General features: G+C 59.6%; 3 protein-coding genes across 7 annotated transcripts; 2 read left to right on the forward strand and 1 right to left on the reverse strand.

The window, feature by feature from the left end:
• Positions 1-18: 18 nt before the first annotated feature.
• MRTO4 (MRT4 homolog, ribosome maturation factor) lies at positions 19-5,383 on the forward strand. The gene is made up of 8 exons (XM_028512497.2): positions 19-157; positions 2,036-2,094; positions 2,861-2,964; positions 3,637-3,718; positions 4,003-4,070; positions 4,347-4,498; positions 4,856-4,932; positions 5,033-5,383. The coding sequence occupies exons 1-8, from the start codon at positions 130-132 to the stop codon at positions 5,186-5,188; spliced, it is 726 nt and encodes a 241-aa protein (XP_028368298.1). The 5' UTR covers positions 19-129; the 3' UTR covers positions 5,189-5,383.
• Positions 5,384-5,963: 580 nt separating this feature from the next.
• AKR7A2 (aldo-keto reductase family 7 member A2) lies at positions 5,964-13,133 on the reverse strand. Its single transcript, XM_028512403.2, has 7 exons — positions 12,783-13,133; positions 9,486-9,673; positions 9,183-9,287; positions 8,397-8,493; positions 8,103-8,202; positions 7,357-7,486; positions 5,964-6,350 (listed from the first exon to the last, which is right to left on the reverse strand). The coding sequence occupies exons 1-7, from the start codon at positions 13,105-13,107 to the stop codon at positions 6,189-6,191; spliced, it is 1,107 nt and encodes a 368-aa protein (XP_028368204.1). The 5' UTR covers positions 13,108-13,133; the 3' UTR covers positions 5,964-6,188.
• A 170-nt stretch (positions 13,134-13,303) lies between these two features.
• Positions 13,304-26,789, forward strand: SLC66A1 (solute carrier family 66 member 1). 5 transcript variants are annotated; one of them, XM_036025410.1, is made up of 8 exons: positions 13,304-13,379; positions 18,424-18,613; positions 22,233-22,362; positions 23,071-23,158; positions 23,705-23,847; positions 24,005-24,097; positions 24,646-24,831; positions 26,269-26,789. In XM_036025410.1, the coding sequence occupies exons 2-8, from the start codon at positions 18,450-18,452 to the stop codon at positions 26,335-26,337; spliced, it is 873 nt and encodes a 290-aa protein (XP_035881303.1). In that variant the 5' UTR covers positions 13,304-13,379; positions 18,424-18,449; the 3' UTR covers positions 26,338-26,789. The 5 variants fall into 5 exon arrangements, with proteins under 5 accessions (XP_035881303.1, XP_028368652.1, XP_035881302.1 ...); XM_028512851.2 differs by having other exon boundaries at positions 13,349-13,521; XM_036025409.1 differs by having other exon boundaries at positions 13,358-13,379; positions 18,398-18,613.
• The last annotated feature ends 265 nt before the right edge of the window (positions 26,790-27,054 follow it).

Here is a 27,054-nt window from a genome sequence, read left to right on the forward strand (position 1 = left end):
GAGGAGGGCCGCACAGCTGATTGGGTCAGGCAAGTGCCAGGACAGCTTCCGAGGGCCGTCCCAGAGTCCTCCGCGCCGCTGGGGTCCTAACAGGCAACACAGCCTTCCTCCGCACGTGTCTACAGAGCGATGCCCAAATCCAAGCGCGATAAGAAAGGTGGGCGAAAGGGACATTGGGACGCAGGGGATAGCTCCGCCTTGTAGGTGCCGGCTGCGATGGGGGCGACGGGGCTTTGGGAGCACAGAATGGGATGCCTATGCCTCCCCGAGGAGCTCTGCGGACTCACTAACAGGCAATGGGATGTTCGGGGCAGGAAGAGCATCCGAGGGTGCTGGAGTATCGATGGGGCAAGGTAGCGGAAGCTGGTTTATCCAGCCTTGAGTGTTCTTCCAAGGCCTGCTGGGCCGGGAAACAGCCTCTGGGCCCTCAGACCGCCCCCGATCTCTCCCTGGCCTACCATTTCTACCTCAGCCCACCTCCTTCGGCATTCCATGCTGTTGCCATCCTTGCCGCCGCTCCCTTCCTCCAGCACGGGCTTACTGTCTTGTCTGGCTCTTTGTACTTGCAGTTCCTGCTGCCTGGCGTGCTTACGATCCGATCTTCGTATGGCTGGTTCTTCTCAGTTGTCAGTTCATAATGGCATCTCCTAAGAGAGCATTCCTGACTATGCTGGTGTCTCTCTCACCTTGTCTGTTAAGCACTTTCACTTAACCAGTATACTCTCTGGGCATAGGGGGATACAGCAGTTACAACAAGGCAGGCGTGGAGCCTTCATTAAGCTGAACACCCCGTAATACCAAAATCTGAATAACTAGAGTCACGTAGTGATGAGTCCCACGGAGTAAAAACGAGAAAAAGAGGTGATGTTGTTTTGTATAGTGTGACTGGAGAAGATCTCTGTGACAAGGTAGCAAATGAGCAGAAAGCTGAAGGAAGTGAGCAACCCACGAATTACCTGGATAATGGTGTTCTAGGAGGGCACGGTCTGAGATGAGAGGCCAGTGTAGCTGGAGCAGGGGGCAGTGGGGGGCAGGGAGAGGTGGATTGGGCAGACTGGCAGGAATTTTAAGACCTTTGCAAGGAATTGCCTTTCGCCTCTTGGTGAAATGTGTAGTCATCTGAGAGAGAGCTTGAGCAGAGGAATTGCGTGGTTTAACTACCTAAAAGGCCACCCTAGTTGTCTTGTTGAGAATGGGCTGTGCAGGGTGGAGGCCAGGGTGGAAGCAGCAAGACCAGCAGTAATCCAAGAGCCGATGATGCTGACTTTGTTCACAGTTGTAGCAGTGGAAGTGATGGGAAATGGGCCATCACATTGTGTTGTTTCTCCTCTGGGGCTCCCTTTGCCCCTAAACCATGGGATTATCTTTCTGTATGTATACCTTGTGAAGAGGCACTAGGTCCCAGGCAGGACAAATAAGAGGTGGCCTTTTCCTGGGGCACCCCAGCCTTTGCACCTAATGCCCTGTTAAGTGTGTATGTATTCTGTGGAGGGAGTCGTGATGAGGTCTGGCAAGTGCCAGACCCTTCTGGGTAAGGGGCCAGCTGTTTTACAGCAGGGGTGCTTATCCCCCTCCAAAGTGGCACTGCTGCATCCGTGAGTCCAGACGGCAAAAGATGTAGCAGAGGAGGTAAACGATGAGGCCCCAGGCTCATTCATTTCACCGCAGAGGCCAGCCATAGATGGTCTCTGTGCACCATGGCCAAGGGCAGAAAGGGGCTGCCTCAGCCGGCAGGCTAGGTCTGCCCAAAAGCACTCAAAGAGCAGGAACAAGCTCTATCCACAGACCTCAGGACAATTCTAGGCTAAACTAAGAGGAGCAGGGGAATATCTAGTTTGTCTGCATAACAGGAAATATGGCAAAGGATCTCCAGGGCTGGGAACGCCAGAGAGTAGGCACTATGAGGACCCTGGGAATCGCCTCGCCGTCTCTCGTCGTACTGGCTCGATCCAGCCGAGCTCCCGACCGCAAGAAGAAAATGGGCCTCCGGGATGTCTACACTCTCATCATGTCTCCTTTTTCTCTTTCATGTTAGTTTCCTTGACCAAAACTGCTAAGAAAGGCTTGGAACTGAAACAGAACCTGATAGAAGAGGTAAGAGCTTCTTTTTTTATTTTTTCAGATCTTGTGTTTGGTTTCTAAAGGTGGGTACAGGACTGTGTGTTATGGAAATATACTGTTTAAAGGAAGGAGAAAGGAAAGGGGTGCTGGTCCAGCCCCTTTTCCTCCAGGGGCAGCACCGATGAAAACACCCACAGTGATGGTTCCCAGCTGTGACTGAGCTCTGACCCTGTGCCCTGCACGGGGCACGCTGCACGTGTATCCTTCACTCCGTCCTTCCACGGGAGGGGACATGATCACTCTTCTGCAGTGGGGTACCTGAAGCTTCCAGAGACTTGTTAGTCTGCCTGACGCCAAAAAGCTGGGACTCAGCAGACGCGGGTTTAGCACCAGCTCACTGTCCACACTCCATCGTGGCTGCGGCCGGCTGCGTGGGCAGGCAGGGCTGCTGAGCCGCCTCTCCTTAAGAATTATAATGAGGCTTCATATCTTTCATTTAGTAGATGCCCTCGTGGCCTAGCTAAGTATTTCTAGCTTGTTAACAGGTAACAAATAAAAAGAGAAGCAGCCGCAGGTAAGTCAGAAACCTGGGGAGACCATGGCTCAGGTTCTGCTGCACTTGGGGGGGTCACACCTGCTTTGCCCCAGGGAAGTCATGTATGAAGTCGTCCTGGCGTAGAGGCCGCCGGCTCTACACCTGTAGTTGTCAGGGACCCGGGGGCCTTTCCCATCTGAGGCCAGAGTGTTGTCCAGCCCATGGTGCCCCTTGAACTTCAGCGCCCCGTGAATTGTTCCACAGCTGCGGAAATGTGTGGACACGTACAAGTACCTTTTCATCTTCTCCGTGGCCAACATGAGGAACAGCAAGCTGAAGGACATCCGGAACGCCTGGAAGCACAGCCGGTGAGCGGGCAGCGGGGAGGGCCACCCTGCTGTCAGTCAAAGCCCGGGGCAGTTACTGACCCTCGGGCACCTGGGTCACACAGATGGCACCTTAACAGGGACAAAGTGCCACGCCCCCACCGAAGGGCACTCTTGAACTGTAATAGCTGGTCGTGCACTTAGCTCTTTGCTGGTTGCTCAGGGAATGTTTCGGCATCAGTCCCTCCTGGAGACAGGGCTCCCTTCTTTTGGGTTTAGAGTTTTTAGGACACCCCATCAGTTTCAGGAAGTCGGGGTGTGCTCTGGGATGCACCAGTGCCCTGATAGCAACATGGCAAGTACCTGTTCTGGGGCTGGAATGGTGACAGTGCAGATGACCACTCTAGTTGTCCACAGCTACACCAGCGCTGGTTCGAACCAGTGAACAGCCGCTTCCATACGATCTGGTGGGGAAGGTGGATTATCACATAACACCCACAGTGGGCTGCTAGACAGAATGTTCTAGGTCAGGTCCAGAGGCAGGAAGATACTGAAGGGGACCCTGGGCCGGAGATGGTGGGCAGGGCTCCATGCAAGAAGTAGGAGCCTCCCACCACACCTTCAGCCCCGGAGCTGGACTGGAGCTGGTTTGCACTCAACCGAGGGGAGCGCTGGGCAGGCCGTGGCCTTCACAGACCCTTCCTCTCTCTGCAGGATGTTCTTCGGCAAAAACAAAGTGATGATGGTGGCCTTGGGTCGAAGCCCATCTGACGAGTACAAAGACAACCTGCATCAGGTGAGTCTCTGGCCCTCACTGGGAGGGGCCGAGGCGCCTTCTCTTCTGCTGTGGTCACAAGACGCACACTGGCCGGATGGCCTGGGCCGGGGGTGGGAGTGAGGCCTGGCTTAGAGCTCTGGTCCTCCTGGAACCTCCAGACGCAGCAAGTAGACACACGCACCCCCAACTGTGTGTCAAAATAGCCTCCATATGTTGCCAAATGGGGGCAGGGGGCTCAACATAGTGCCCAGTTGAAAACCGCTGCTCTACTGGGACCAGGCCAACCCACTCTCGTTCTTCAGGTCAGCAAGAAGTTGAGGGGTGAGGTTGGTCTCCTTTTCACCGACCGCACTAAGGAGGAAGTGAACGAGTGAGTGTTTTCAGGAGTGTTGGGGGGGAGAGGTTGGTGAGGGCTCGGGGTGCGGGGGGAACAACCCGGGGACTTTGTACAGTGGAGGCGTTCGGTAAGAACTGGTTCCAGAACCCGTCACTGAGCCTTTATTCCCAGCGTGGTGCTCCAGGCGGGCTGCCACCAACAGCTGAGATGAATGGGAGGTAGGGGAGGCGGGACCCAGGGGGGCCTGGCCTCAGATGGGCCGATGGGCCGGTCGGGAACCTTCCTGCCAACTGCTGCTGGTCCCCCAAGGTGGTTCACGAAGTACACAGAGATGGACTATGCCCGCGCTGGAAACAAAGCAACTTTCACCGTGAACCTCGACCCAGGGCCCCTGGAGCAGTTCCCCCACTCCATGGAGCCGCAGCTGAGGCAGCTGGGGCTGCCCACTGCCCTCAAGAGAGGTACAGCAGGGTCACAGTGTAGTGGTTGAAAGCACAGGCTCCCAAACCTGACAGGCCACCCTCTCCTCCCCTTTCTGGCAAAGCAGCTTATTTCTCCTGGCTTCCGTTTTCTTATGAGAAGGTGGGGCAAGAGTGTCCCCCGTCATGGGTGGGGCAAAGGTGGACAGTAACTTGCAGCCAGTACATAGCACTGATGGACAATGCAGGGACCGCTGAGCACCGCTGATTAGCCCATGCCCCACTGTGTGCTAGAGCAGTGGCGGGGGACCGGTGGCCAAGCAAGCTCCTCCCGGCTCTGGGCAGCGGGCAGAACGCCCTGCCAGAAGTAACTGCTTGCCTTCCCCACCTTCCCTGCAGGTGTGGTGACCCTGCTGTCGGACTACGAGGTGTGCAAGGAGGGCGACCTGCTGACCCCGGAGCAGGCCCGCATCCTGGTGAGTCGCCTGGCCCCTCCCAGAGATCTGCAGGCTGTGGCTGCAGGGGCCACTGAAGGATCGAGCCCGCCCCTCCTGACTGCAAGTCTGTCTCTTGCAGAAGCTTTTCGGGTATGAGATGGCTGAGTTCAAGGTGACCATCAAGTACATGTGGGATGCACACTCCGGAAGGTTCCACCAGATGGGAGACGACTTGCCGGAGAGCGCGTCCGAGTCGGCAGAAGAATCAGAGGATGATGATGACGACGACTCCTGAGGGGCAGGACCAGGACCAAGGGCTCCCAGCCGGTCCGGCGCTCCTGGGCAGCAGCTGTTTTGCTGGGGATGGAGACGAGGAAGGGCACTGGGGACAGACTGTCTTTCTGCAGGAATAAAACTTGGTCTGCAGCTGTCTCCCTACAGACGGCAAAAGGGACTTTTCTCAGAAAAAAAGCCTTTGGGTTTGACTTTTGTTCGCCTCGTGAGTTAGCTTCCAAGCGCTGGTTCCTGTGTGGCCCCTGGCGACAGGAGAACGCCCACCAGGGCTTCCCTCCCCTGGCCCTCAGTGCCCTTGCGTGCACTGGGGACTCGCTGAGGAAAACCAGCACCTGGCTGCCCTCCTTGCCCCTCCCTCCACACGCCGCTTCTCTCCCACACCGGAGCTGAGGGTCTGGGGTCCAGACGGCCAGAGGCTTCAGCAAAGTGTAGAGGAAAGGCCCTGCTGAAGGTGAGGCAGTTAGCACTGTCCCACAGGATTCTGGGAGCTCTTCTTCTCCCTAGGGGTGACTAGTGATAGGATTTTGCCCACATTGTTCTACTTGTAAGTATTTCAGTGAAGGCATTTGCAAATGAGAAAATGGGCCCCAGGTTGTATGGGTGGCCTGTTTTCTGTCGTGTGTGGAGGGGCCACCACCTCCAGAACCCAAGGACCGCCTCCCACTGCCTCTGCCCCAGGAAGGTGAAGCCGCGCTCCGGACCCTCCCCGGCACACCCTTGGGAGGGACGGGATAGGCTGCTGGTGGCTGGAGAGACAAGCCCACCAGGTTGGCTTTGGGCCTGGGCGACACCAGGTCAAGGGCCTGCTTTATTCCGACGAGATCCAGCCTTTACATGCGGGGAGGGCAGCGGGGAGTGGTGGGGTACGAGGATACAGGAGACAGTCTGTGAACTGAGACGACGAGGAAAGAAGGAGCTAAACGGAGCAGCTTAAGGCCAGGGTGAGAAGTGAAGGGTGGCAGACAGGGCGCACCCCCTGCCACCTCAGGTCGGGTCCGGGCCTAACGGAAGTAGTTCGGACACTCATGGGCGACCAGGTGCCAGCCCTGGTCGAAGGCCTGCACGACAGCGGGCTCCAGGGGCCCCTCCTCCGTGGCCGACAGGTTCTGCTCCAGCTGCTCCAGGCTGGACATGCCCAGGATGACCGCGTCCCCGTGGGCACCCTGGAAGGGGAGATGGTGGCCAGATGTCAATGCGCCAGCCAGTGCAGTGGCTCTGGCTCCAGCCCTGCCCCTGCTATGGCTGGCGCTCGGGTGTCTGTTCCCACCCTGCGGTGTGACAGGGAGAACCTCACCTTGCCTTCAGACAGCTCTGAAGCCCTGCCTCCCCTCTCAGCAGCAGACAGACCCAAGTTCAGGGCCACCCAGCAGCCGGGTAATCCTGGGTGGGTTACTCGACCTCTCTGGGCGTCAGACTTCCTGTGCTTTGCAAGGTGACTGTGAGTCACGCAATGACAAGTCTGTGAAGTGCTCTGCTCCAGGCCTGGCACCCAACAGGCACTGAGTGACAGGGAGCCACACAGGGCTGAGGCTGAAAGAAGGGAACTGGGACGGCGGGGGAGGGCAACCCCACCAGCTACAGAGCTGGTCTCAACAGCGGGCCGCCAGGGACAGAGCAATGCTAGTGGTTCAAGATGCAGGTCTCGGGGGTGCATGCCCGGTCACATGTAGCAGTGGGACCCTGGTCAAGTGAAGTAGTCTCCGAGCCAGTCTCCTCGTGTAAAATTGGGATTCTACCTCACACGGCCAACAGTGTTCGTGGCAGGCCACTGAAAGCACTTAAAAGCAACACGATATGTGTGCCCTGGCTGGTGTGGCTGAGTGGAGTGAGCACCAGCCTGAGGACCGAAACTTGGATGCCCAGTTGGCACAGGGCTGGGTAGTGGGCCAAGTCCCCAGCTGGGGGCCTGCAAAAGGCTACTGATGGATGTTTCTCTTCTCTTTCTCCTTTCCCCTCTCTAAAAATAAGTAAAATCTAAAAAAAAAACAAAAAACCAGGATAGCCACCCAAAAGCTGGGCCCTGGAGAAATTTCAGAGGAAGAAAAGGAGTAAGCTCAGAAGTCACCAAGTAACAATGAGGCCCTGTCTCTTATGCCGCCCACCGCCACCCCACCAAAAAAAGGGGGAAACAGAAGCAGAGCCCCCCGGGCGGGGCGGCGGGGTTATTACCTGGAGCTGGGAGTGGTGGTACATCCACCGCAGGGCGGCCGAGGTCATGCTGGGGGCGCTGGTGCCATACGCAGCCTGCAGGGCCTTCTCCACCAGGGCAATGGCCTCGAAGTGGTGCTCCTTCCAGAAGCTGGGCAGGTGGGGGCGGGGGGTGCGCGGCACAGAAGTCAGCAGTACAGGGTCAGTCATGCTGGGGGCCCCGGGCACAGAACCAAGCGAGGCAGCTGCGCCCACCCCGAGCCCAGCCGAGCAGCATGGAGGGGCCGGTGCCCGCTCCGGCAGCGGGTCTCTTGCTTTGTTAGGCAGCAGAACTACTCGGGATGCGGCTCCGTCACCTGACACCCCCACAGCATCTTTGCTCCTAGGAACCCGAAGCCTGCCCTCTCTCTACCAGTGGGACGCAGGCAGCTAGTTAACAGGGGGCAGGCTCCAGGCCTCTGAGCCTCAGTCCCAGGCTCTTCCCTCCCAGGAGGTGATAAACATGTCTCAGGGAACAGCTGTGACTTGGAAGACCTGGCATAAGATTCGGGGATCCTCGTTTCCTCCCAGAGGTCCCGAGAGAACAAGAGACCCCACAGAGGGTCTGGTGATTCCTGCAGGAATCCACAGACATAGGTCCAGGCTACAAGGGAAGGCCTGGAGCCCCCAGGAGAGCAGCCTAGAACTTCTCCTTTCAGGGAACAGGGACCCCCCCACCCCGGCCCCCCCCACCTTCAGCCAACCTAAGGCGGACATCTCCAGCTCACCGATTCCTGTAGGTCTCGGCCCAGTTATTTCCAAAGAAGCGGCCCGTGGGCTGTTTCTTGTCCTTGTCTTCATACTTGTACTTGCCGGTCAGCAGGCCCCCTGCAGGAAGGCTGCCCTCAGATCCCCTACCCACACCGCTCCCAGAGGCTGTTCCGGACTCAGGAACAGTGGGGAGACCAGGAGGGATGGAGGACACAGCCCGGCCTCTGGTCAGACCCCTCCCTGCTTCCCGGGGCCAGGAGCGCCCACCCACCCTGCTGGGGGGCAGGGAGCTGTCCCTGCAGCAGCCATACCAGCCAAAGGGTTGTAGGCGTAGAACCTCAGTCCAAAGTGCCTGAGGCAGGGGAGGAGCTCCGTCTCCACCTGCCGGGTGGTGGCGTTGTACATGCCCTGCGGGCAGAGGGCCAGCTGAGAGGGGGCGCGTGCCAAGGGCAGGAACCCCAGCCGCTGTCTTTTAAACCCTTCAGTCAAAGCCTGCCCAGGACCTCAGCGATGACCTCCCAGCTCACTAGTGGTTAGACAGGGGATGGGGAGACAGGGTTGGACCCCAGAAAGGGAAATGACCAGAGATATCATTGCACAAATATCTGTGGGTGCCAGGCTGGACGCTGGGTTTCCAAACACGAGTGAACCCAGCAAGGTCTCTGTCCCCAAGAGATGTCAGAGCTGAGTTAAAAACAGAGGAGACAGGTACCCACAACAGGGGCGGACTCCCTGACTACAGCAGGCGCTCCTAAACACTGGGTGGATGAAGACTAGGCCTGGAGACCAGGGGCCCCGCTGGGGGTCAGGAAAGGCTTTCCAGAGCCATCTGAGTGAGACCGGAGCGCTTCTACCAGGGAGCAGAGGAAGCAGGAGGGATGGGACCGAGCTGTGCAGAGCAAGGCTGGCGTGCAGAGCAAGGAAGCAGGAAGGACGGGACCAAGGTGTTCATGCAGGCAGGGAGGGGAGCCAGGGCCAAGGGAGCAGGCACCTACTAGCTGGGCTGAGGAGCACCCTGAGGGCACCCTGCAAGGCTTGAGCAGGAGCATGGCTGCCGAGGAGAGAGCATGGGGCAGTCAGAGGGGCCCTGCCCGCACCTGGTACACAGTGGGAAGGATCCAGCCGTTGCTCTTGCAGAGAGCGCAGATCTCGGCCACCTCCCAGGCGGCATAGTTGGAGAGGCCGAGCTCCACAAACTTGCCCTGCAGGGAAGAGGCGGTGGTCAGGACCCAACACAGTCCGGGAGCCCAGGAAGGGGAGACCACGGTGAAGACCCTGGGAGTGGGGACTGTCCCCAGCTCTGCTCCGGGACAGCCCTGGAGCCTCCACTCTCCTGGGCAATGACAGGCCAAAGAGAGGAACAGCAGGCCTCCTCCCGGAGCCCAGGGCAGCACCCTCACCTCCTGGTGCAGCTGGTGGCAGGCGCGCAGCGTGTCTTCCACGGGGGTGCCGTGGTCGGGCGCGTGCAGGTAGAAGAGGTCCACCTTGGGGCACTGCAGCCGTTTCAGTGACGTCTCCAGCTGGGACCGGAGACTGTCGGGCTTCAGCGACTTCCCATCCCAGGGGTTGGCCTTGGTGGCAATTTTCACTTTGGAGGGAGAATGCAATGGGTAAGAGACTTATTATAACCACGTATTAGCCATGTGACCCTGGCTAAAGTATTTCCGGTCTCTGGGCCTCAGTTCTACGATCTGTAAAATGGGGGTGGTGATAACGGCACCGTCCTCATTGGGAGATCGTGAGGGTGGAGTACACGATGTTACAACTAAGTCCTACTGTTCACTGCTGCTGTAACTATTAGTGGCCATCAAACTGCCGGCTGTGCCGGGCCTTGTGCTAGAGGCTGAGTCCACAGAGATGAGCTGAACACGATCAATCTCTGCCCTCAAAGAGCTCAGAGTCTAGGAGGAGATGTTACAACACAGTAAGGGCAGCACAGAAAAGCGCCGGTGCTAAAGAAGCCCAAAGAGGAGGGACTGCCGGGGAAGGCTTCCTGTGGGGTAAGGCTTCCCCCAGCTGAGTCTCCACGAATGAGTCACAGGAAACCAAAGGGTCACCAGTTCGATTCCCAGTGAGGACACATGCCCAGGTTGTGGGCCAGGTCCCCAGTAGGGGGCGCTCAGGAGGCAACCACACATTGATGTTTCTCTTTCTCTCTTTCTCCCTCCCTCCCTTCCTCTCTCTAAAAATAAATAAATAAAATATTAAAAAAAAAAAAAGAATGAGTCACTGTCAACAAGGAGGGATGGGAAGCACATTCCAGAGGGCGGGAACACAGGCAAAACCAAAGAGAAGGCAATACGGTGTGTGAAGGGCCGTGCTTGGCAATTCTGAGTTATAAGAACATAAACTCCAGGCGTGGAGCAATGCGACAAGAGAGAAGAGAAAGGGCACGGACCTAACCCCAAAGGGTGTCCTCAGACACCGCCATTCAAACGTTCCAAGTCAGTGTGTTCTGCACCCCGGCTGCAGTGTAGAGAAAAAAACTCAAGGGGGCAGGCCTGAAAGTATACAGACAGGGAAAGTGTCGGTAAAGAGTCTGGTGTGAGGATTCAAGGGGCAAGATGCACCTGCATCCGCCTGAACGTGAGCGCCGGCAGAGATCAGTTGGGAGACGGGCAGGAGACTAAAGGAGTACAAGGCACTTACGGCTTCCGTTGCCCTTCCAGACTCACGGAAGCACACACACCCACGGTCGAGACACAATCCGCCTAGACAGCATTCTGCCACAACAGCAGCGTGGAGACGCTATAAGAACGCTGGCCGTCTGGATGGGTGGGTGGTCGGAGTCTGTACTTTTCGTACTTGGCAAAGGCAACTCAGCAGTTCAGAGGGAAGTCATCAGACCTCTTCGCATGTGGGAACAAGTCGCACAGCTTTTCGACCAGATATTGCCCAGCATGCTTAGTGTGAGCTCTGCCTCACGCTTAACCTTTGGACTTGGGCCCAGTGAGCGCTAGGCCTCAAAGAAGGAACCAGGGCAGGGCTGGCGGAGTAAAACCAATTCAGAAACAAAACCTTCACTATCAACAAAATTTTCAGTTTCAGGTAATAGTGATTAAGCTTAGTCATCAATGCACGTAAAAGCTATTGTTTCAGGAACTGAAGGCGTGCCCCACTCTGACTCCAGGAGACCATGAGCGGTTCCACCTTCGGGCCCCAGGAGGACCACAGCAGTCCAGGCGGTGCCTGAGCCCCTGTGCTCCAGGGGGAGCTGCCCACCACCTGGGGCACAGATGGAAGAATGCTGCGGCTTTTTATCTGATTGACTTTTTCCTTGAATTCCAATCCCCTTACCTACACTTTTCTTCTCCTTATAAAAAGGATTGGTTGAAAATGAAATTTAAGGTGGTCTGTTAGGATACAAACCCACAGTCTTCTCTGAGCACCAGCCATCTGAACAGAGCGCCCAGAAAGATTCAATCCCTGTCTCTGTTTATTGGTCCGGTAGGTGACAGGGAGCCCGAACGCCGGCGTTTCCGGGTTCATTCCCATTCTGTTCCTCCAGGTCCACCGAGCTACGACCCAAAGGGGAAGTCCCCCAAGGGCTGGGAAAGAAGAGCCTGGGGGTCCGGTGGAGTGGGGTGGGGGGTTGCCTCAGAAGAGGAGGCAAAGTGTGGCAATGACAGCAGTAGCTAGCGGTCACTGGGCCCCACGCTGTGCCAGGCACCCTCCTGGGCACTCCTACTTCTAATGGCATCAGGCTGACAAGGGGCAGTCCCTCCACACTCACACATCCGCTATTCAAGCCACACCTGCCTACTGGCCGCCCTTCCACACATCCGCCACTTAGCATTTCCAAGCTGCCTTTGCACAGCCGTGCCCTCAGCTCTAATGTCCCCTTCCGTCATTCTCTGCCCAGCAAACCACTACGGATCCTTTAAGGCCCAGCTCCAGCCTTCTCTGTGCCTTCCCTAGTGTGCCTCCCTGTTCTGGTCATCCTGCCCCCTCCCCTCCTTCCCCCAGAGTGCTCCTCCTTCTGGGTTCCCCAGTGCTCATTGGCTTCGATCTTGCCCACTACACTCTGAGCTCCCCCGGGGGTGGGTTAGGGTCACTTTCCCTGTTATGACCCCATCACAAAGCCTGGCTTGGGGTTACCTTACCCCCTCTCTCACACCCCTATCTCTGCTCCCCAGCCCAGCTTGGCCCACTGCAGAGCTACAGCTTTTCCTGAGAGTACCAAGGGGACAGCCAACTGAACAGGGCAAAGTCTGTTCAGTTGGCAGTCCCGATGAAAGAATGGGATGGGTAAAGGGTGCTGAGGGAGCGCTTGGGCGGTGAGGGCAATGGGGAGACTGGCACAGGCAGAGCACCTGGGGCCTGGGTATGGGCACCTGGCAGGACTGGAGGCGGGGACGGCACAGCTCTGAGATGAGTGCGATCGAGAACACCAAGAAAGCAACAAGTGTAGAAAGCTAAGGGCCAGACCAAGCTCGGGGTAAAACTTGGGAGTTTCCGAGTTGTAACCCCTAGGAAAGAGGTGAAGGTGACCAGGACAGCACTGTTCGTTCGTGGGGCAAGATGTGCACCAGGCCTAAGGAGCTGGGGATTCAATTCACAGAGTTGCAAGTCGACTACGGGAAGAGACGAAGCAGCTGGTCCCCACCGCAGTCGGTGCATCATGGCTGGGGTCCGGTCATTGTCCTGCACGGTACAGGGGGAAGTCAGGGACCTAGGGCGCGAGCGCTAGGCGTTACCTCTGCAGTCGCCGCCACCCAGCCCGAGCCCCAGGCCGCCCACGATGCTCTCGGACTGGCCGTCGCTGTACATGAAGGCCGTGTCCAGCTCGGTGTGGCCGCGCTCCAGAAAGGCGCGCACAGCCGCGGCGCTGGCCGGCGCGTCCATCCGGCGCCCCATCTCCATGGTGCCCAGCACGGTGGCAGGCCGGGCCGGGGAGCCTGAAGCGGACCGCGACGGCCGGGACATGGCGGCGGCGCTGGCTGTGCGAGCCTGCGGTGGCCCGGGGCTACGCGCACAGCGGACCGTGGCGCGGGCCACAGCTTGAGACGCGGCGCGGAGCATGGGGCCTGCGCCTGCGCGCTGGGGCGCCTGGGGCGCCTGGGACCCCGCCCACCGCCGCGGGGAGGAGGTGTCCCGGGAGCGAGGACAGCGAGCGTGGCGCCCCTTCACGCACGCTTCGCTCGCTAGCGTGCCCCAGCGACCGAGTGACGAGATGCGGCGCGAGAGGCGGAGCCACGAGTTTCGGGGGCGGGGAGGGGTGGGGCCTCGGGTCAGCTGACCCGGTCAGTGGAGACACAACCCAGAAAGCCCGCCGGGCGGCGGATCTGGACCTGGTGAGTGGGGTTGAGGCTTGGAGCAAATACGAGGCTGCGGGTCGGGGCTCCGGGGCTTCCCTGCCACGTCTTTACAGCACCCTCCCCCGCCCCTGGACCGCCCCGGGACACTCGTTCTCTCCTTTGGAGCGCGAGATCCCAGGTGAGGATCTGAGCCGGGATTGGGTAGCCTTCGGGGCTTCCTGTCCCCCTCTTCAGGGGCGATCAGGGTGGCCTCTCGGACTGGCCTGGCCAGGGTTTGGGATCTGGGTCCCGGGTTCTGACGGCTCTGTTTTCCCCAGGGCGGGCCAGGGGAAGGGGCCTCGCGGCGACTGAGCGCTGACCCCAGCGGGCTGCCCTGTCATTATCCCGGCGGAACAGGCGGGCGGCACTGGGCTGAGTCACGAGTTTGCCCAGAACCTGGAGTCCTGGAGGGGGTGGTACCCGCAGGCCGGGACGCGCCTCCCCTCCACGTAGTTCCCAGGTCTGCAAGGAGCCTGGATTGCATTCTCCCCACCTCATACCTAGGCTGGGTCTGGGAGTGTAAGGGTTGGCGCCAGTCTTGTCCATTCAACACTTAACTGAAGGCTGCTGTGTGCCGGGGACCCTTGGAGAGGGCGCTCGGGGGAGCGCTACAGCTGGAACACAATAATGGTCATCCGTGGCCATTCCTACTGTGTCTAACCTGTGCCGGGTACCCTGCTTATCGCTTGGCCTAGATTATCTCTTTTATCTCCGCAGTCAGCCCAGGAGGAGACGTGCATCCGCCCCCCCCCCCCCCCCCATTGTACAGATCGGACCTCTGAGGCTCCATCACTTGCTCAAGAGTTCTGTGCTTGCAGGCATCAGGCAGGCCAGCGCTAGAGTGCTTTCTCCTCAGCCTTTAAGCCCCCCGAGCTCATAACTGGCTCTTTTCTTGTCTTTCTCCCTTCCCCCATTCCTCTCTCTCTCAGCATTTCTACTGTGCAGCTGGTGTGTCTAGACGCTCAGTTTACAATTCGGTTGAGGGGGAGGAGTGGGCTTAAAGAGCAGTGACGGCTGAGGATAAGCATTCTTCAGGTCTGTGCGCAAGGCGGGAGGGGGAAGAGGTGACAGGTGTTGCCCGGCCAGCTTTGTGAAGCCTCTTTGAGAGAGCGATTTAGAACTTGGCCTTAGCATTTCTACCAGCCACCCCCACCCCTCCACACACACACACACACACACACACACACACACATACGAGGACACTCCTAGGCTGGGGGGCAGGACAGCAAGTGCAGAAAGAGCCCGGAGGCATGAGAATGACTATTGAAGACCTGGGCGAGGAACAGGAGATGAAGGGGGGGGGCAGTTATTGAAGTACCTTGGGGCTTTGCCTCAAGGAATGTGGACTTGACCTGATAGATGAAGGTCACTTGACCAGCTTCAGTGGAAAGCATGTCCTTGACTCAGTTTGTCACCTGGGAGAGGAGTGTGGGTGTGGCAGGAGATGCCTTTTCCAGCTTCTCCGGCACAGCCTTTCTCAAAGCATGCCCACGTGCATCGGAATCAGCCGGGGGAGCCTCCGACCCCCAGCCCAGACGTGCTGCTTCTGAATTCTGAACGTGTGCCCTCCTTGATTGTAAGGCACCCCCGCTGTGGTCCCTGTCCACAAACGCAATCAAACTTTGTTACAACTCTGGACATACATCCATTCACTCCATGCTGTTTGACCAGATGGGCCCATTTCTGGAAGCCAGGCCTGGCGCCCAGGCTGGCTCCCCACCTGAGTCAGAATCTGGGGGTGACAGGCCGTATGCACAGCGGTCCTCAGAGGAAGACCCTTTCTGTTCGGGGCTCAGGTGTGTCTCAGAACACCGTGAGCTGCACCACAGCCTTGTGCCTGGGCAGGGGACCACCTCCCTCCCTCACTGGGCATGTGTCTACCTCATTTATTCCCAACCTGGTGGAAAGGGGGAGCGAGGGAGTGGCCTCAGGGTTGCTGAGACATGGAGCTTGTATCCACAAAACCGTCAGTGCCCGGCGTTGCCAGGCACTGGGCTAGAGCTCTGTGTGCCTTTCATCGGCACAACCACCCCAGGAGTGAGGCTCGTGCTCCTCACTTTATAAACAGGCTCAGACAGGTCGCTTACTTGTCCAAAGCTGCTCAACCTTATCTGTCAAATGGGGACAGCATTCCCTACCCCCCAGGGGAGTGACGAGGATGACCATGTACATTTGGGATCTACAAGAGGAAGGCGGGCGAGGCAGTCCAGCTCGGGGATGGCCGGGGAACAGGTGTATCTTGGCGTTGCAACGATGCGGTGACCTGAACTGCGTGGTAGCGTGGAGTGGCCTTGTAGGTGCTGGCGGCAGGACAGCAGGTGTTTAGACGGTTGCAACATCAGCTGTGCTAAAGGCCACCCAGGTGGATCACCAGGAGGCAGGAAGAGGCTTTCGGTCATGCCTGCTGGGCCCTGGAGATGCTGCAGCAAACCAGGCAGGCAGCAACCTGTGGCCCCTTCCTCCCAGCTCGGGGCCTCTGCCCACTGCAAGTCACATCGGGACTGAGAGCCTAGAGCTGCCTGAGAAAAGAAGCTGAGTCGCTTCCTTTCCCTTCCTGACAGCCTCAGGCACCGTGACCTCAGCAGTCCCGGGGTTCCTGTCAGGATATAGCATCAGGGCTGCTATAACCGAACACCGCAGATGGGGTGGCTTAGAAACACGGATATATTTGGTGCCGGCAGATTTGGTGTCTGGTGAGGGTCCGCTGCCTAGTCACGGATGGCTGTGTTCTCACTGTGGCCTCGCATGGCAAAGAAAGAAAAAGATGGAGAGGGAGGAGAAGTAAAAGTGAAAGCTCGCTCAGGTCTCTTATAAGGGTGCTAATCCACACATGAGGGCTCCACCTTCCTGGCCTGAGCACTTCCCGAAGGCCCCACTCCTAACACCATCACCCCGGGTTAGGTTTCAACAGAAGACTTTGGGGAAGACATAAATGTTCAGTCTTCAGCTCCGGACATCACTTTAGGAAGATCCTGGGCCTCCCAATAGCACAGGAACTGAAGGCAGCAGGAGGAGCCTCGCGCTGGAGTGGAGCCGGGCGGAGGTGGGGGAACCCCTCAGAGCAGTGAGAAAAGGGGAAGCGTGCCGGCTGGCTGCGCAAGACGCTGCACAGCCGTGCCAGACCACAGGAGGGTCTGCTGCGCCCGGGGACCGAGGCAGGCGGGGCCTGGAGGCTCTAAGCAGAGGTTCGTGTCCTGGTCCTGGCTCTGACTCATGGCTCTGCCGCTTCCTGGCTGGATGGCCCTGGCAAGCCACTTCCCTGGCTCCTCTGCTTTACAGAGTTGACGTGAGGACAAAATGCATCGGTGCACGCGAGGCACCTAGCACCAAGCCCGCAGAGAGCTCTGTAACAGGGCCGTGACGATGCTCGCCTGGCAGAGGTGGCGTCACCTGGCCCTGCTTTCACTTCCTTCGCTAGGGTTGTCACACAGCGGTGACTGCCCTAGTCACTGTGTGGGGTGCCACGGTCCCGGGAGGGGCCTTTCCTGCCCACCCGTAGCCAGCCAGCCAGCCAGCCAGCCATCTTCTGGCTTTGGTGGTGGTGAGAATGGGGCACTGGCTCTGGACTCCTTGCCGGCGGGCACCCCGCACCGGTGAGCTTTGGGAAGGATCTGGCTTGAATGCCAGCCACCTGTGCAACCTCAGGATTCCCCTGGCCCTCATTTCCACCTGCCTCAGCTAACCTGTTGATGATGGAAGAAACGTCCAAACCCATAGAGAACTTCTTTCAGAGTTTGAGTCAAACGGATGACCTATGCCAGAGATCAGGATCTCAGATGCCGCAGGGAAGAGCAGTTCTGCAGCTTCTTTCATGCGTTTGCGATCAAGGAGGGAACGTAAGGAAGGTTACAAGAGGGTGGGAGAAAGCCGACTGGGGATTGGATTACAGACTTATGTGCTTGCTTTCGTTTTAAGATTTTATTTATTTATTTTCAGAGACAGGGGAAGGGAGGGAGGAAGGGAGGGAGAGAAACACTGACCTGCGAGGGAAACATCAGTTGGTTGCCTTTCACACACCCCCAACCAGCAACCTGGTCCACAACCCAGAGATGGGCTCTGACTGGGAATCGAACCAGCACCAGCCAGGGCCTTCTGTGCTTTCCTAAGGGTGGTTACATCTGGAGGGGTATTCCTGCCAGCATTTCAGTGGTGTTTTAACCCAGGTGCACGAGAACAGTGGACAGCACTGGCTAAAAACCCCTTCCCTAAAGAAGTTACAGGCCTGGGGCATGACTACCCACCCTGACCTACCCAGTTAGCAATTTATGATCAGATCACCCTGGGAGGTTACTTTCCATAGAACCCTTTTCTTTTCTTTTTTAAAGATTTTATTTATTTTCAGAGAGAGGGGAAGAGATGAAGAAAGAGAGGAGAGAAACATCAATGGGTTGCCTCTTGCACTCCCCAACTGGGGACCTGGCCCACAACCCAGGGATATGCCCTGACTGGGAATTGAACCGGTAACCTTTTGGTTCACAGGCAGATGCTCAGTCCACTGAGCCACACCAGCCAGGGCAGAACCCCTTTTTCATCCACAGGCCAATGTCAGGTGACAAGCCACTACACAGGCCTGCTCTCAACAGACCCTCACAGTGTAATTTGCAATGACAAAAGATGGGAAGCAACCCGAACATGTGCTTATGACAAAAATGTGGCATGTCTGAGGGCTCAGCTCCCTGCACGGTGTCTCTGGACTCATCGGGCCCGCACGGCTGTGTGAGGGAGCACTGTCACCGCCCAGTTCACAGAGGGGGAACCGAGGCACAGAGTCGCAGCATCGGCGGAGCGAAGCTGGGGTGTGGAGGCTCGAGTCCCTGGCCGCAGATCCGTGCTCCCTGCGCCTGTGGTCCGCACGGGTCTGCTCTGGTCTCTGCACTCAAGGCTGACTGTGCCCTTTGGTCCAGGGGCGCACTCAGGGCCAGCTGAGGAGGCTGGGGCTGGGCCTCGGTGGGGGGGCACCGTGACTGGGACTCAGACCTCCCAAGGCTGAAGCCCCTCTCTCTTTGCTCCTGCAGAGCCCTCGCCTGCCCCGGCGCACCAGCGCCCTCCCTCCCGCCCTCTGCAGCCATGGTCTGGAAGCAGCTGGGCTCCGCCAACTTCTCCAGCTGCCCCAATGGCTCCCGCCAGTGGATATGGGACGTGTTTGGTGAATGTGCCCAGGATGGCTGGGACGAGGCCAGCGTGGGCCTGGGCTTGATCTCCATTCTCTGCTTCGCAGCGTCCACCTTCCCGTGAGTAGTGCCAGCATGGCAGGACCAGGGAGGGTTTGCAGGGCCGGGGCGGTGGCCCCAGGGACCACAGGACACGGGGCCACCGTCTGGCCATGGGTCTCACCAGACTCAAGGCCAAGGGTGCTCCCTCCTCACCCCTACTCACGGACTCCCAACCTGTCCAGGAGGGCCCTGCCCTGAGCCCACCCTAGGCCTGGCCTTGCACTGGGTGTTGCTGACCCCAGGTAATAATGGTAGCACTTGCTCCTGTTGTTTGAGTGCCCCGCTGTGTACTCGGCTTAGTTCTAGGCACTTAACCTGTTTTTAGCTCATTTAGTCTTCACAGCAACCCAGTGAAACAGATAGTTCCCATCCCTGTTTTACGGGGACACAGATCCGGAGCGGTTAAGTACAGCGCTCTAGGTTGCACAGCTAGGGAGAGAGGAGACCGTGGGTGGGACGGCTGGGATGCATCCCACGGGGCCTCGGCGCTGTGGCAGTCTGGTGGTGGCCGAGCAGTGATCACGAGACAGTGCGGCCACTGCTGTGGTCAGGGACCAGAGACACACGCTGCATAAAAGCACGTGGTCGGCGCCTGGGCTAAGGATGTGGACAGCAGTGAACTCTGCCTACACCCAGCTGTGACCCGGGGAAGTCGCTTCGCCGCCCCGCGCCTCGGTTTCTTCCCCTGTGAAACTGGAATGTCGGCCCCTGGCTTACAGGGTTACTCCCAGGGCGGCAGGAGGGAGTGTGTGTAACACCTGTTCACGTGTGTGTAACACCTGTCCACGTGTGTGTGCCCAGCCCCGTAACTGGACAGAGTGCGTGAGGGTCGGTCGGTCAGGGCCATGAAGTCGAGAATTCTCCACTGCTGGGGCGCCCACGCTTCATCCTGAGGATCAAAGATGAGGGTTTCTTTAGGGGCTTGACCTTCTTCAAAAAAACAGCTTTATTGCTGTGGCTGAGGTAGCTCACGGGATTGAGTGCCAGCCTGCGAACCAAAGGGTCGCCAGTTCGATTCCCAGTCAGGGCACGTGCCTGGGTTGTGGGCCAGGTCCCCAGTCAGGGGCGTGTGAGAAGCAACGACACACTGATGTTTCTCTCCCTCTTGAAAAAAAAAAAGCTTTATTGAAAGATAATTCATATCCCCTACAATTAGCGCATTTAATTGTGTAACTCACAGGGTTGTGTAACCAGCACAGCGGTTAGTTTTGGAACATTTTCTCACTGTAAAAAGAAACCCAGAAAGGAACCACCCACTCCTCCGGCCCCTGCACCTCCTGGCCCCGCCTCCTCTCTGCCTGTGGACCCGCCCACTCCGACCCTCAGGAAGGCGGAGCCATGCATCACGGGGCCTTCCATGGCCAGCCTCCTTCCCTTAACAGGACGTCTTAGCGGTTCCTCCGTGTAGGAGCCTGGATCCGTACGCCCACCCTTTTCACGTCCAACTGCTGCCCCGTGGTGCGCGCGCCAATGTGTGTGCATTCATCCGCCGATGGACATACACGGCGTTTCTGCTTTGCGGCTGTAGGGGTCAAGGCCGCTGTGTGCATTCACGGACAAGTTTCTGTTGGGACGTACATTTTCCCACTCTGGGGGAGGCACCCAAGGACCGGAGTCGCTGGGTCACACGGTAACTCATGACCGATCCCGCGAGGAGCTGCCGCTGTCGGTGAGAGCAAGCTCCTCTGCCCTCGGGTTCGCAGACGGACCGGAAACGCAGCTGGGCGGCACCCCCAGGGCTGCGGAGGGGACGGAAGCGCTGAGGGCCCTTCGAGTGCAAAGTGCCTTCTCGAGGAGAGTCAGTCCTGCGTTCTCAGCGTCTGGGTTGGCCCGAGATCGTAATCCTGCGCAGGTGGCCAGCAGTCTGGCTGCGTGGACACTTTGCCCAGGCCTTCCGGGGCTGACCAGGGGGCTGCTGGAGGGTGACGTGGAGTCGGGCATGGCCGCAGGGCTGGGGAGCTGAAGAGTGTACATTCCCAGGCTGTGCCTCCCCCTGCGTGATGTTAGGAGTTCAGCAGCTTGACCACAGTGACTCCATGTTGTCTCTTCGCTCCATCCCCCGCTGATTATACTAAACTGCCTGCTTCAGTCTGTGCTGGGTGTGACAAAGGAAGTGAAACAGACCCCACCCAGCCTTTGCAGACCTTCCGTTCCAGCACCCTTTACAGAGGCGGCCTGGGAGTCGTTGGGGCAGGCAGGCTGGAGAGAGAAAGGCCATGCCACGAGCAGTGATGTCAGAGGCCCTGGCAGGGGCCCTTAGGAGGCAGACCAGACAGGTCTGGGTGACTGACGGTGGCTGAGGTCCGAGACTTCCTTTGGTGGGGGGTGGGGGGGAGAGCTTTCCCGGAGCCACCTGAGGAGTGGGCTGAGGCTTTCCCTCCCTGCTGTGGCATCTCGCCAGCCCTCCTGGGTCTGGCTGAGCAACCAGTGAGGGGGCGTCCCAGGCCCGGGAGACAGCCCCAGGTGAGGACAGGAAGGGCAGCCACCTTCCTGCTCCTGCTTAGGGCTCAGCCTTTCCTGAGTATGACAAAATTATTTTACCTGCAATTTATGGAGATGCAGCAAGTCACAGCACCCTGAAGGAGCTTTGGGGGACACAGGCTAGACCTTAACTAAGGGCCTGCTCAGAGCCAGGCCTGTGCGAGGCGCTGGCCCCGGCCTCAGGAAGCTCGGGTCCCGGAGGGCCCAGGCTGTTCCGGAGGAGGAAGGAGAAGGTGCCGTGAGCTTCCGGCAAGAGGGCCCCGAGGAGGAGCTGGTATCTCCAGAGCAGCGGCAGGTGAAGAGGGAGGCTGGGTGGGCTGCCTGCAAGCTGAGAGCTCAGAGGAAAAGAAGGCGGTCCCCGTGGGGCGGGACTGGGGCCCAGGATCTGGGAGTGCATCCTGGCTCCCAAGCCCCCACCCCCGGCTGCGAGAGCTGACCGGCTCGCCCCGACTGAGAACAGGCCTCCACTCAGACTGGACCACATTGTGGGGGCTGCGGGGACTGAGCGAGTTAACGCACACGAAGGGCTCAGAGCTGTGCCCGAGACCCCACGGCCACCATCAGCACTAGGCCCACACCAAGACCGAGGACCTTTGGGCAAACTCCCAGGGCGCGAATGCCGCCGGCGTCTGTGCCGGGCGCTGCAGCACCACAGCCCTGCCCCCTGCGCGGCACCCTCGGCAGACAGCGGGCTGTGGGCCGCCCGTCATCTCGTCATCGCCCGCTCCTGAAGACAGGGCAGCGGCGGGCCCCGGCCTCGGGCTCGCCGCCAGCAGCCCCGTGCTGTTGTCAAACTCCCTGCCCCCTTCGTGGAAGAAAGATTCAGGGGAGTGGTTCTCAGGGCCTGATCCTAAACCTCAGGGCCCTGTAAATACCCCAGCTCCCCCACTGGGTGCCCCCAGGGTGCTGTGGAGGAGAACGTGAGTAACGCTTTGGATCTCTCCGGGAAGGTGCTCATCCCATCGAGTCCCAGGCTGGAGGGATTCTCCCTGGTACGAACCCCCAAAGGGCAAAGAAAGGCTCATGAGGTCTCTGCCTGCCTGGCTCTCGGTGACCTGTGTGGCCGCTGCCCCTGCCCCACTGCCCTGTTGTGGGTGTCCCGTCGGGGGGCCGTTCCCTTGCCCACCCCGAACGCCTGTCCCCCTCTCCGCCGCAGGCAGTACATCCAGGCCTGCAAGACGGGGAACATGGACCAGGCCCTGTCGCTGTGGTTTCTGCTGGGCTGGATTGGCGGAGACTCCTGCAACCTCATCGGCTCTTTCCTCGCCGACCAGCTGCCCCTGCAGGTGGGCTGGCCCCGGACAGGGTGGGCTACCTCGGTTAGCCGTGGCAGAAGCTTTGGGACCCCCAGCAGGAGAGGCCGGGACTCCAGAGTCCTGGCCTGTTGTTCCGTCCCGTGAGGGCCCCATGCGGTGGAGAGAGCCCTGTGCCCTGCCAGGCAGTGCGACAATGGGCTGGTCACTGCCCTTCTCTGGGCCTCAGTTTCCCCATCTGCAAAGTGACCACATCAAACCAGAGGATCGCTGGAGTCTTTTCACCTGTGAGGCGCTACGATCCTGACGGAGCTTGGTGGGGGTGGCGGCCAGAGGGTGACGGTCGTCCCTCGACAGAGCTGGGTGTCGTCATTCTCCTGTGGGTGGGGGAGCTGGGATTAAAACTCGGGAATCCGCCGTCTTCCCGAGACGCCTGGGAAGGCTTCACTGCCTCTGAGTCAGGCCGGAGCAGGGTCCACACTTAACCTCCGGTCCCCGACGTCCTGACGTGGAGCCAGGCACCACATCCCCCGCCTGCCCGGGCCGGACGCGTTACCTGCCTGGCCTCTGGTTCTGCTGGGTCGGAACTGGGCTCCCGCCTTCCAGATGAGCAGACAGAAGCTCAGAGAGGCGAAGTGACTTGCCCTGGGTCCCCCTGCTGGGATGTTCCAGCGCTGCCCCGGTTTCGGGGCGTGGGCCCCAGAGCCAGGGACTCAGCGGATGCCCCTGCTTCTCTTGCAGACCTACACGGCGATGTACTACGTCTTGGCAGACCTGGTGATGCTGTCCCTGTACTTTTATTACAAGTTTAAGAACCGCCCCTCTCTGTGTGAGTACGGAAGTCCCTCCGTGTCAGCTAGGTGGGGGGCAGCTGGGAGCAGGTGCCCCAGGGCTGGGTGATGAACCTTGGGCTTCCTCGGGCGTCATCTGAGGCCCAGGGGCTGTACGCACATCCAGGCAGGACCAGGGGGGCCCCCTGCACTTGAGTTCTTACTCAGCAAACATGGCTTCGGCATCTGCCCTGTGTCTGGCCCTGGGCTTGGTGCTAGGGAAACGGGCATGAGGCCTACAGGCCATCACCACCCTCAAGGGCTCAGAAGAGCCAAGGCCAAGGTCAGAGCAAGGTCGGGCTGGGCGAGACACGGCCCGGGGCACCACTTTTCATAACATCCTTGGGGCCCCACCGCCCTCATCACTTTACAGCCCCAGGAGAAGGGTGCTGTTACTACACCCGTTCCACAGGTGAGGAATTCATGTTCAGAGAGGTTGTTAGGTCACCACCCAAGGTCGCAGAACCACCAAAGGGCCGGTCCCTCCCAGCCCATCTGCTGCCATCAGGCACCTAACTTGGGCTTCCCTCCTGCCTCGGGTCCAGTGTCCGCCCCCATCAACTCCCTGCTGCTGTTCACCCTGGGCCTGGCGTGCACCGCCCCGCTGCTGAGCGGCGCCAGCTCTGGGGCCGCCCCGAGGGAGGCCTTCAGGGGGCGCAAGCTCTTGTCCGTGGAACCAGGCAACAAGGTGAGGTGTAGGTATGTAATGGGAGGGGGGACTGGCGCAAGGGCCCTCCCTGCAGGGCCACCTGGCTGGGGAGATTGCCCTGTAGGAGGGAGCTTGGGGACCTCACCCTGCACCCCTGATCCCCACTAGCCCTGAGCACGCCCTTCTGCCTTCCCAGCCCTTCACTCAGCAGGAAATCATTGGCTTTGTCATCGGCTCTGTCTCCAGCGTGCTGTACCTGTTCTCCAGGCTGCCTCAGATCCGCACCAACGTGAGCCCTGAGCGGGGGTGGGGCCGAACGGGAGAGGACAGCCAGCCTGGCGGCTCGGGCCTCCGGGTGAAGGAGTAGCTTGGCACACTAGGTCCGGGGCCACCCTCCCTGTTGGCTTGGGCAACTCAATCCAATGCTCCGGGCCTTGGTTTGTGCCTCTGGGAAATGGGCACAGTGCTGCCTGCCATGCAGGGATCCGTGTGACCTGTGTGAGGTCAGGTGAGAGAGAGGGGCTGAGCTTAGAAGCCCGAGTGGAGAGGAGAAGGTGGGGAAGCAGGGATGAGGTGCTCGGGAGCAGGGCGTCATGGGGCCAATCGGCGGGGCATGACCTGGGCGGGGGTGGGGGAGTGCCTGGGAGAGGGGGCTGCAGTGGAACGGGTTGGTTCATGTGCTGGGCCCATGCCGGACACTGCGTACACGGGGAAAGGCCAGCTCGGGGCTACACGCAGTGTGATGGTATGACAGGGCAGATGGACACGGGGACAGGCACAACCCAGAGTGACAGGAGCCCTGCTTGAGGTGTCTGATCCCACGCCCCTCACCCTCAGTTCCTGCGGAAGTCGACCCAGGGGATCTCCTACTCGCTGTTCGCCTTGGTGATGCTGGGGAACACACTGTACGGGCTGAGCGTGCTGCTCAAGAACCCCGAGGTGGGCCAGAGCGAGGGCAGCTACCTGCTGCACCACCTGCCCTGGCTCGTGGGCAGCCTGGGCGTGCTGCTGCTCGACACCATCGTATCCTTCACGGTGTGCAGGGTGGGCACGGGGGTGGGGTGGGCATGGCAGCCTCTCCCTGTTCACGGCCTCCACACCTGTCCATCCATCCACCATCCATCCAGTCATCACCCACCATCCATCTGTCTGTCCACCATCCATCCACCATCCACCTGTCCATCCATCCACCATCCATCCATCATCTCTCCATCCACCATCCATCCATCCATCATCCATCCACCATCTAGTCATCCATCCACCATCCACCCACCATCCATCCATCCATCCACCATCCATTCATCCATCCACCACCCATCCACCATCCACCATCCATCCATTTATCCATCTATCATCCATCTGTCTGTCCATCCATCCATTCAGAGCCAAACCTGTCTGCCATGTGTCCCGCTGGGCACAGGGTCCAGTAGTGAGCAAGGACAGGCTGGCCTTGCCTCCAGAAGCCTGCAGCTCAGTGGGGAGGCAGACAGGATGCAGGTAATTATAAATAGTTACTGTACTCCAGTGACACCGAGTGCCACAGAGAACAACTGCAGGAGTGTGTGACTGGGGGCTGTCCTGGGTAAAAGGCTTAGCAGAAGCCTCCATGGTGCCCTTTACACTGTGCCCTGAAGGAGAAGTCGGGCAGAGGCATGGGGGGGGCGTTCCCAGCTCAGGCGGTGCAAAGGCCCTGAGGAACAAGGGAAGAATCAGCCAGAGGAATGAAAGCTGGAACGCAGAGGCGCAACGAGTTAGAGCGGGAAAAACCGGGGTTCGAATTCTGACTCCACTCTTTCATGGCTGTGTGACGTGGAACACACTGTTAACCTCTCTGTGCTTCCGTATCCTCCTTTGCACAGGGGTTGACAGTCGCCACCTCACCGAGGTAACGGGCGATTACCTAAGACGAGGCAGCCGGAAGCACTGCACTCGGTCGGCCAGTGGAGGGCGCACAGCGAACTTTTGCCAGGTGGCCCTGTTCTTCAGCACCTCACTGGGCCTCGCTGGGAGAAAGTAAACATGGCCGTTGCTTACACATCCGCCGAGTCCCTGCTGGGTGCAGTGAGGGAGGGGTTGAAGGTCACCTGAGACGAATATAAGATAATGTTGAGTGTCCAGAAAAGTTCAAGCTCTAGGGCCTTCACATGGCCCCGGCCACCTGGTGGACCTCCTGGGACGGTGTAGGGTGGGAGGAAGGCAAGATCGAGGGGCCGGAGGCGGGGTCGCTGCCTCAGGGAGGAAGACCCCAGCACTGACTTAGACGGTGAGGTTGGCCCGGGGGCTGGGGAGCTCGAGGACACTCAGAGTGGAGGGTGTGGGCAGAGCTGAGAGAGGCCGGGAGGCGGTGGCTGGCCCTCCCCACCTGCCAGAGTGCGGCTCAGGGCGGGAGCTCTGCAGGGAGCCCCCGGGGCAGGTCCAACCAGTCCCTGCTTGCTTAGACCTTGACACCGGCCCCTCCAGATCTCCGTGCAGTTCCTGGTCTACAGGAACACCTCCACCCCCGAGCACCAGCCCCTCCTCCCCGGCTGACCCGGACCCAGGCCACGCCCAGGTGACCGGGATCTCCAGATGCCACGCCAGGAAGACGTGTGGGCAGCCACAGCGCTATGCGGGCTCTGGACTAGCCTGTGGAGGGAGCCGTGGTCGTTGGCCTGGTACTCCTGGCCCAGCTGCCTACCCCCGGGCTTCCCAGTCCTCAGGGGCTGAGCCCCCCAGGAGCCTGACGGACTGACTTCCGGGAGCCAGCCGGCCTCAGGACCAGCCTCTGCCCTGCCCCTGCTGCAGACTCCCCCCTCTCCCCCCAGGGTCCGAGGCAGCTGTCCCTGGGGGCCTTGAGGGAGGGGCTGCAGCTGGGACCACACCCCTGAGAAAACCTCAGCTCACCTACCTCATCCCGCCCCTCGCCCGGGGCAGGACACAGCCGAGTGCCCAGGGCCGTGCTGTGGACCGCAGCCAGCCTAGTAAACGGTCCTTCCCGGCCAGGCCTGTTCTGTGACTCCTTCCCAGGGTGCCGGGGTCTGGGCTGCTCTGGGAACAGCGGTGGATGGGGACCGGGGCCCCAGCTTCCAGGGCCCAGGTGGGGGCCAAGAGGGTCGGGCCGTGGGGCAGCCCGGCAGGAGGGGACCAAGGCTGCCGGCTGGCCTCCCGGTGGCCTCATTTCTTCAACCTGCTTCTCTGCGACAGGCTCCACGGCTGGTGGTGGGGACACAGCAGTGACAATAACACTCCCACAGGGTACCTGCATCT

Source organism: Phyllostomus discolor, chromosome 5 (assembly GCF_004126475.2).
Source record: "Phyllostomus discolor isolate MPI-MPIP mPhyDis1 chromosome 5, mPhyDis1.pri.v3, whole genome shotgun sequence".
Lineage (NCBI taxonomy): Eukaryota > Metazoa > Chordata > Mammalia > Chiroptera > Phyllostomidae > Phyllostomus > Phyllostomus discolor.

What these genes read in the sequence shown, in the direction of transcription:
- AKR7A2 (XM_028512403.2), bottom strand. Translation starts at nt 13,107, where the DNA reads ATGCTCCGCGCCGCGTCTCAAGCTGTGGCCCGCGCCACGGTCCGCTGT. An exon ending in GCCACCAGCTGCACCAGGAG is followed by an intron (nt 9,288 to 9,485) that starts GTGAGGGTGCTG and finishes TCTTCCCTGCAG; the next exon opens with GGCAAGTTTGTGGAGCTCGG. An exon ending in ACCACCACTCCCAGCTCCAG is followed by an intron (nt 6,351 to 7,356) that starts GTAATAACCCCG and finishes CTCCCCTTCCAG; the next exon opens with GGTGCCCACGGGGACGCGGT.
- SLC66A1 (XM_036025410.1), top strand. Translation starts at nt 18,450, where the DNA reads ATGGTCTGGAAGCAGCTGGGCTCCGCCAACTTCTCCAGCTGCCCCAAT. An exon ending in CCGACCAGCTGCCCCTGCAG is followed by an intron (nt 22,363 to 23,070) that starts GTGGGCTGGCCC and finishes CTTCTCTTGCAG; the next exon opens with ACCTACACGGCGATGTACTA. An exon ending in CCGTGGAACCAGGCAACAAG is followed by an intron (nt 23,848 to 24,004) that starts GTGAGGTGTAGG and finishes CTGCCTTCCCAG; the next exon opens with CCCTTCACTCAGCAGGAAAT.
- MRTO4 (XM_028512497.2), top strand. Translation starts at nt 130, where the DNA reads ATGCCCAAATCCAAGCGCGATAAGAAAG. An exon ending in ATCCAAGCGCGATAAGAAAG is followed by an intron (nt 158 to 2,035) that starts GTGGGCGAAAGG and finishes CTTTCATGTTAG; the next exon opens with TTTCCTTGACCAAAACTGCT. An exon ending in GCCCACTGCCCTCAAGAGAG is followed by an intron (nt 4,499 to 4,855) that starts GTACAGCAGGGT and finishes CCTTCCCTGCAG; the next exon opens with GTGTGGTGACCCTGCTGTCG.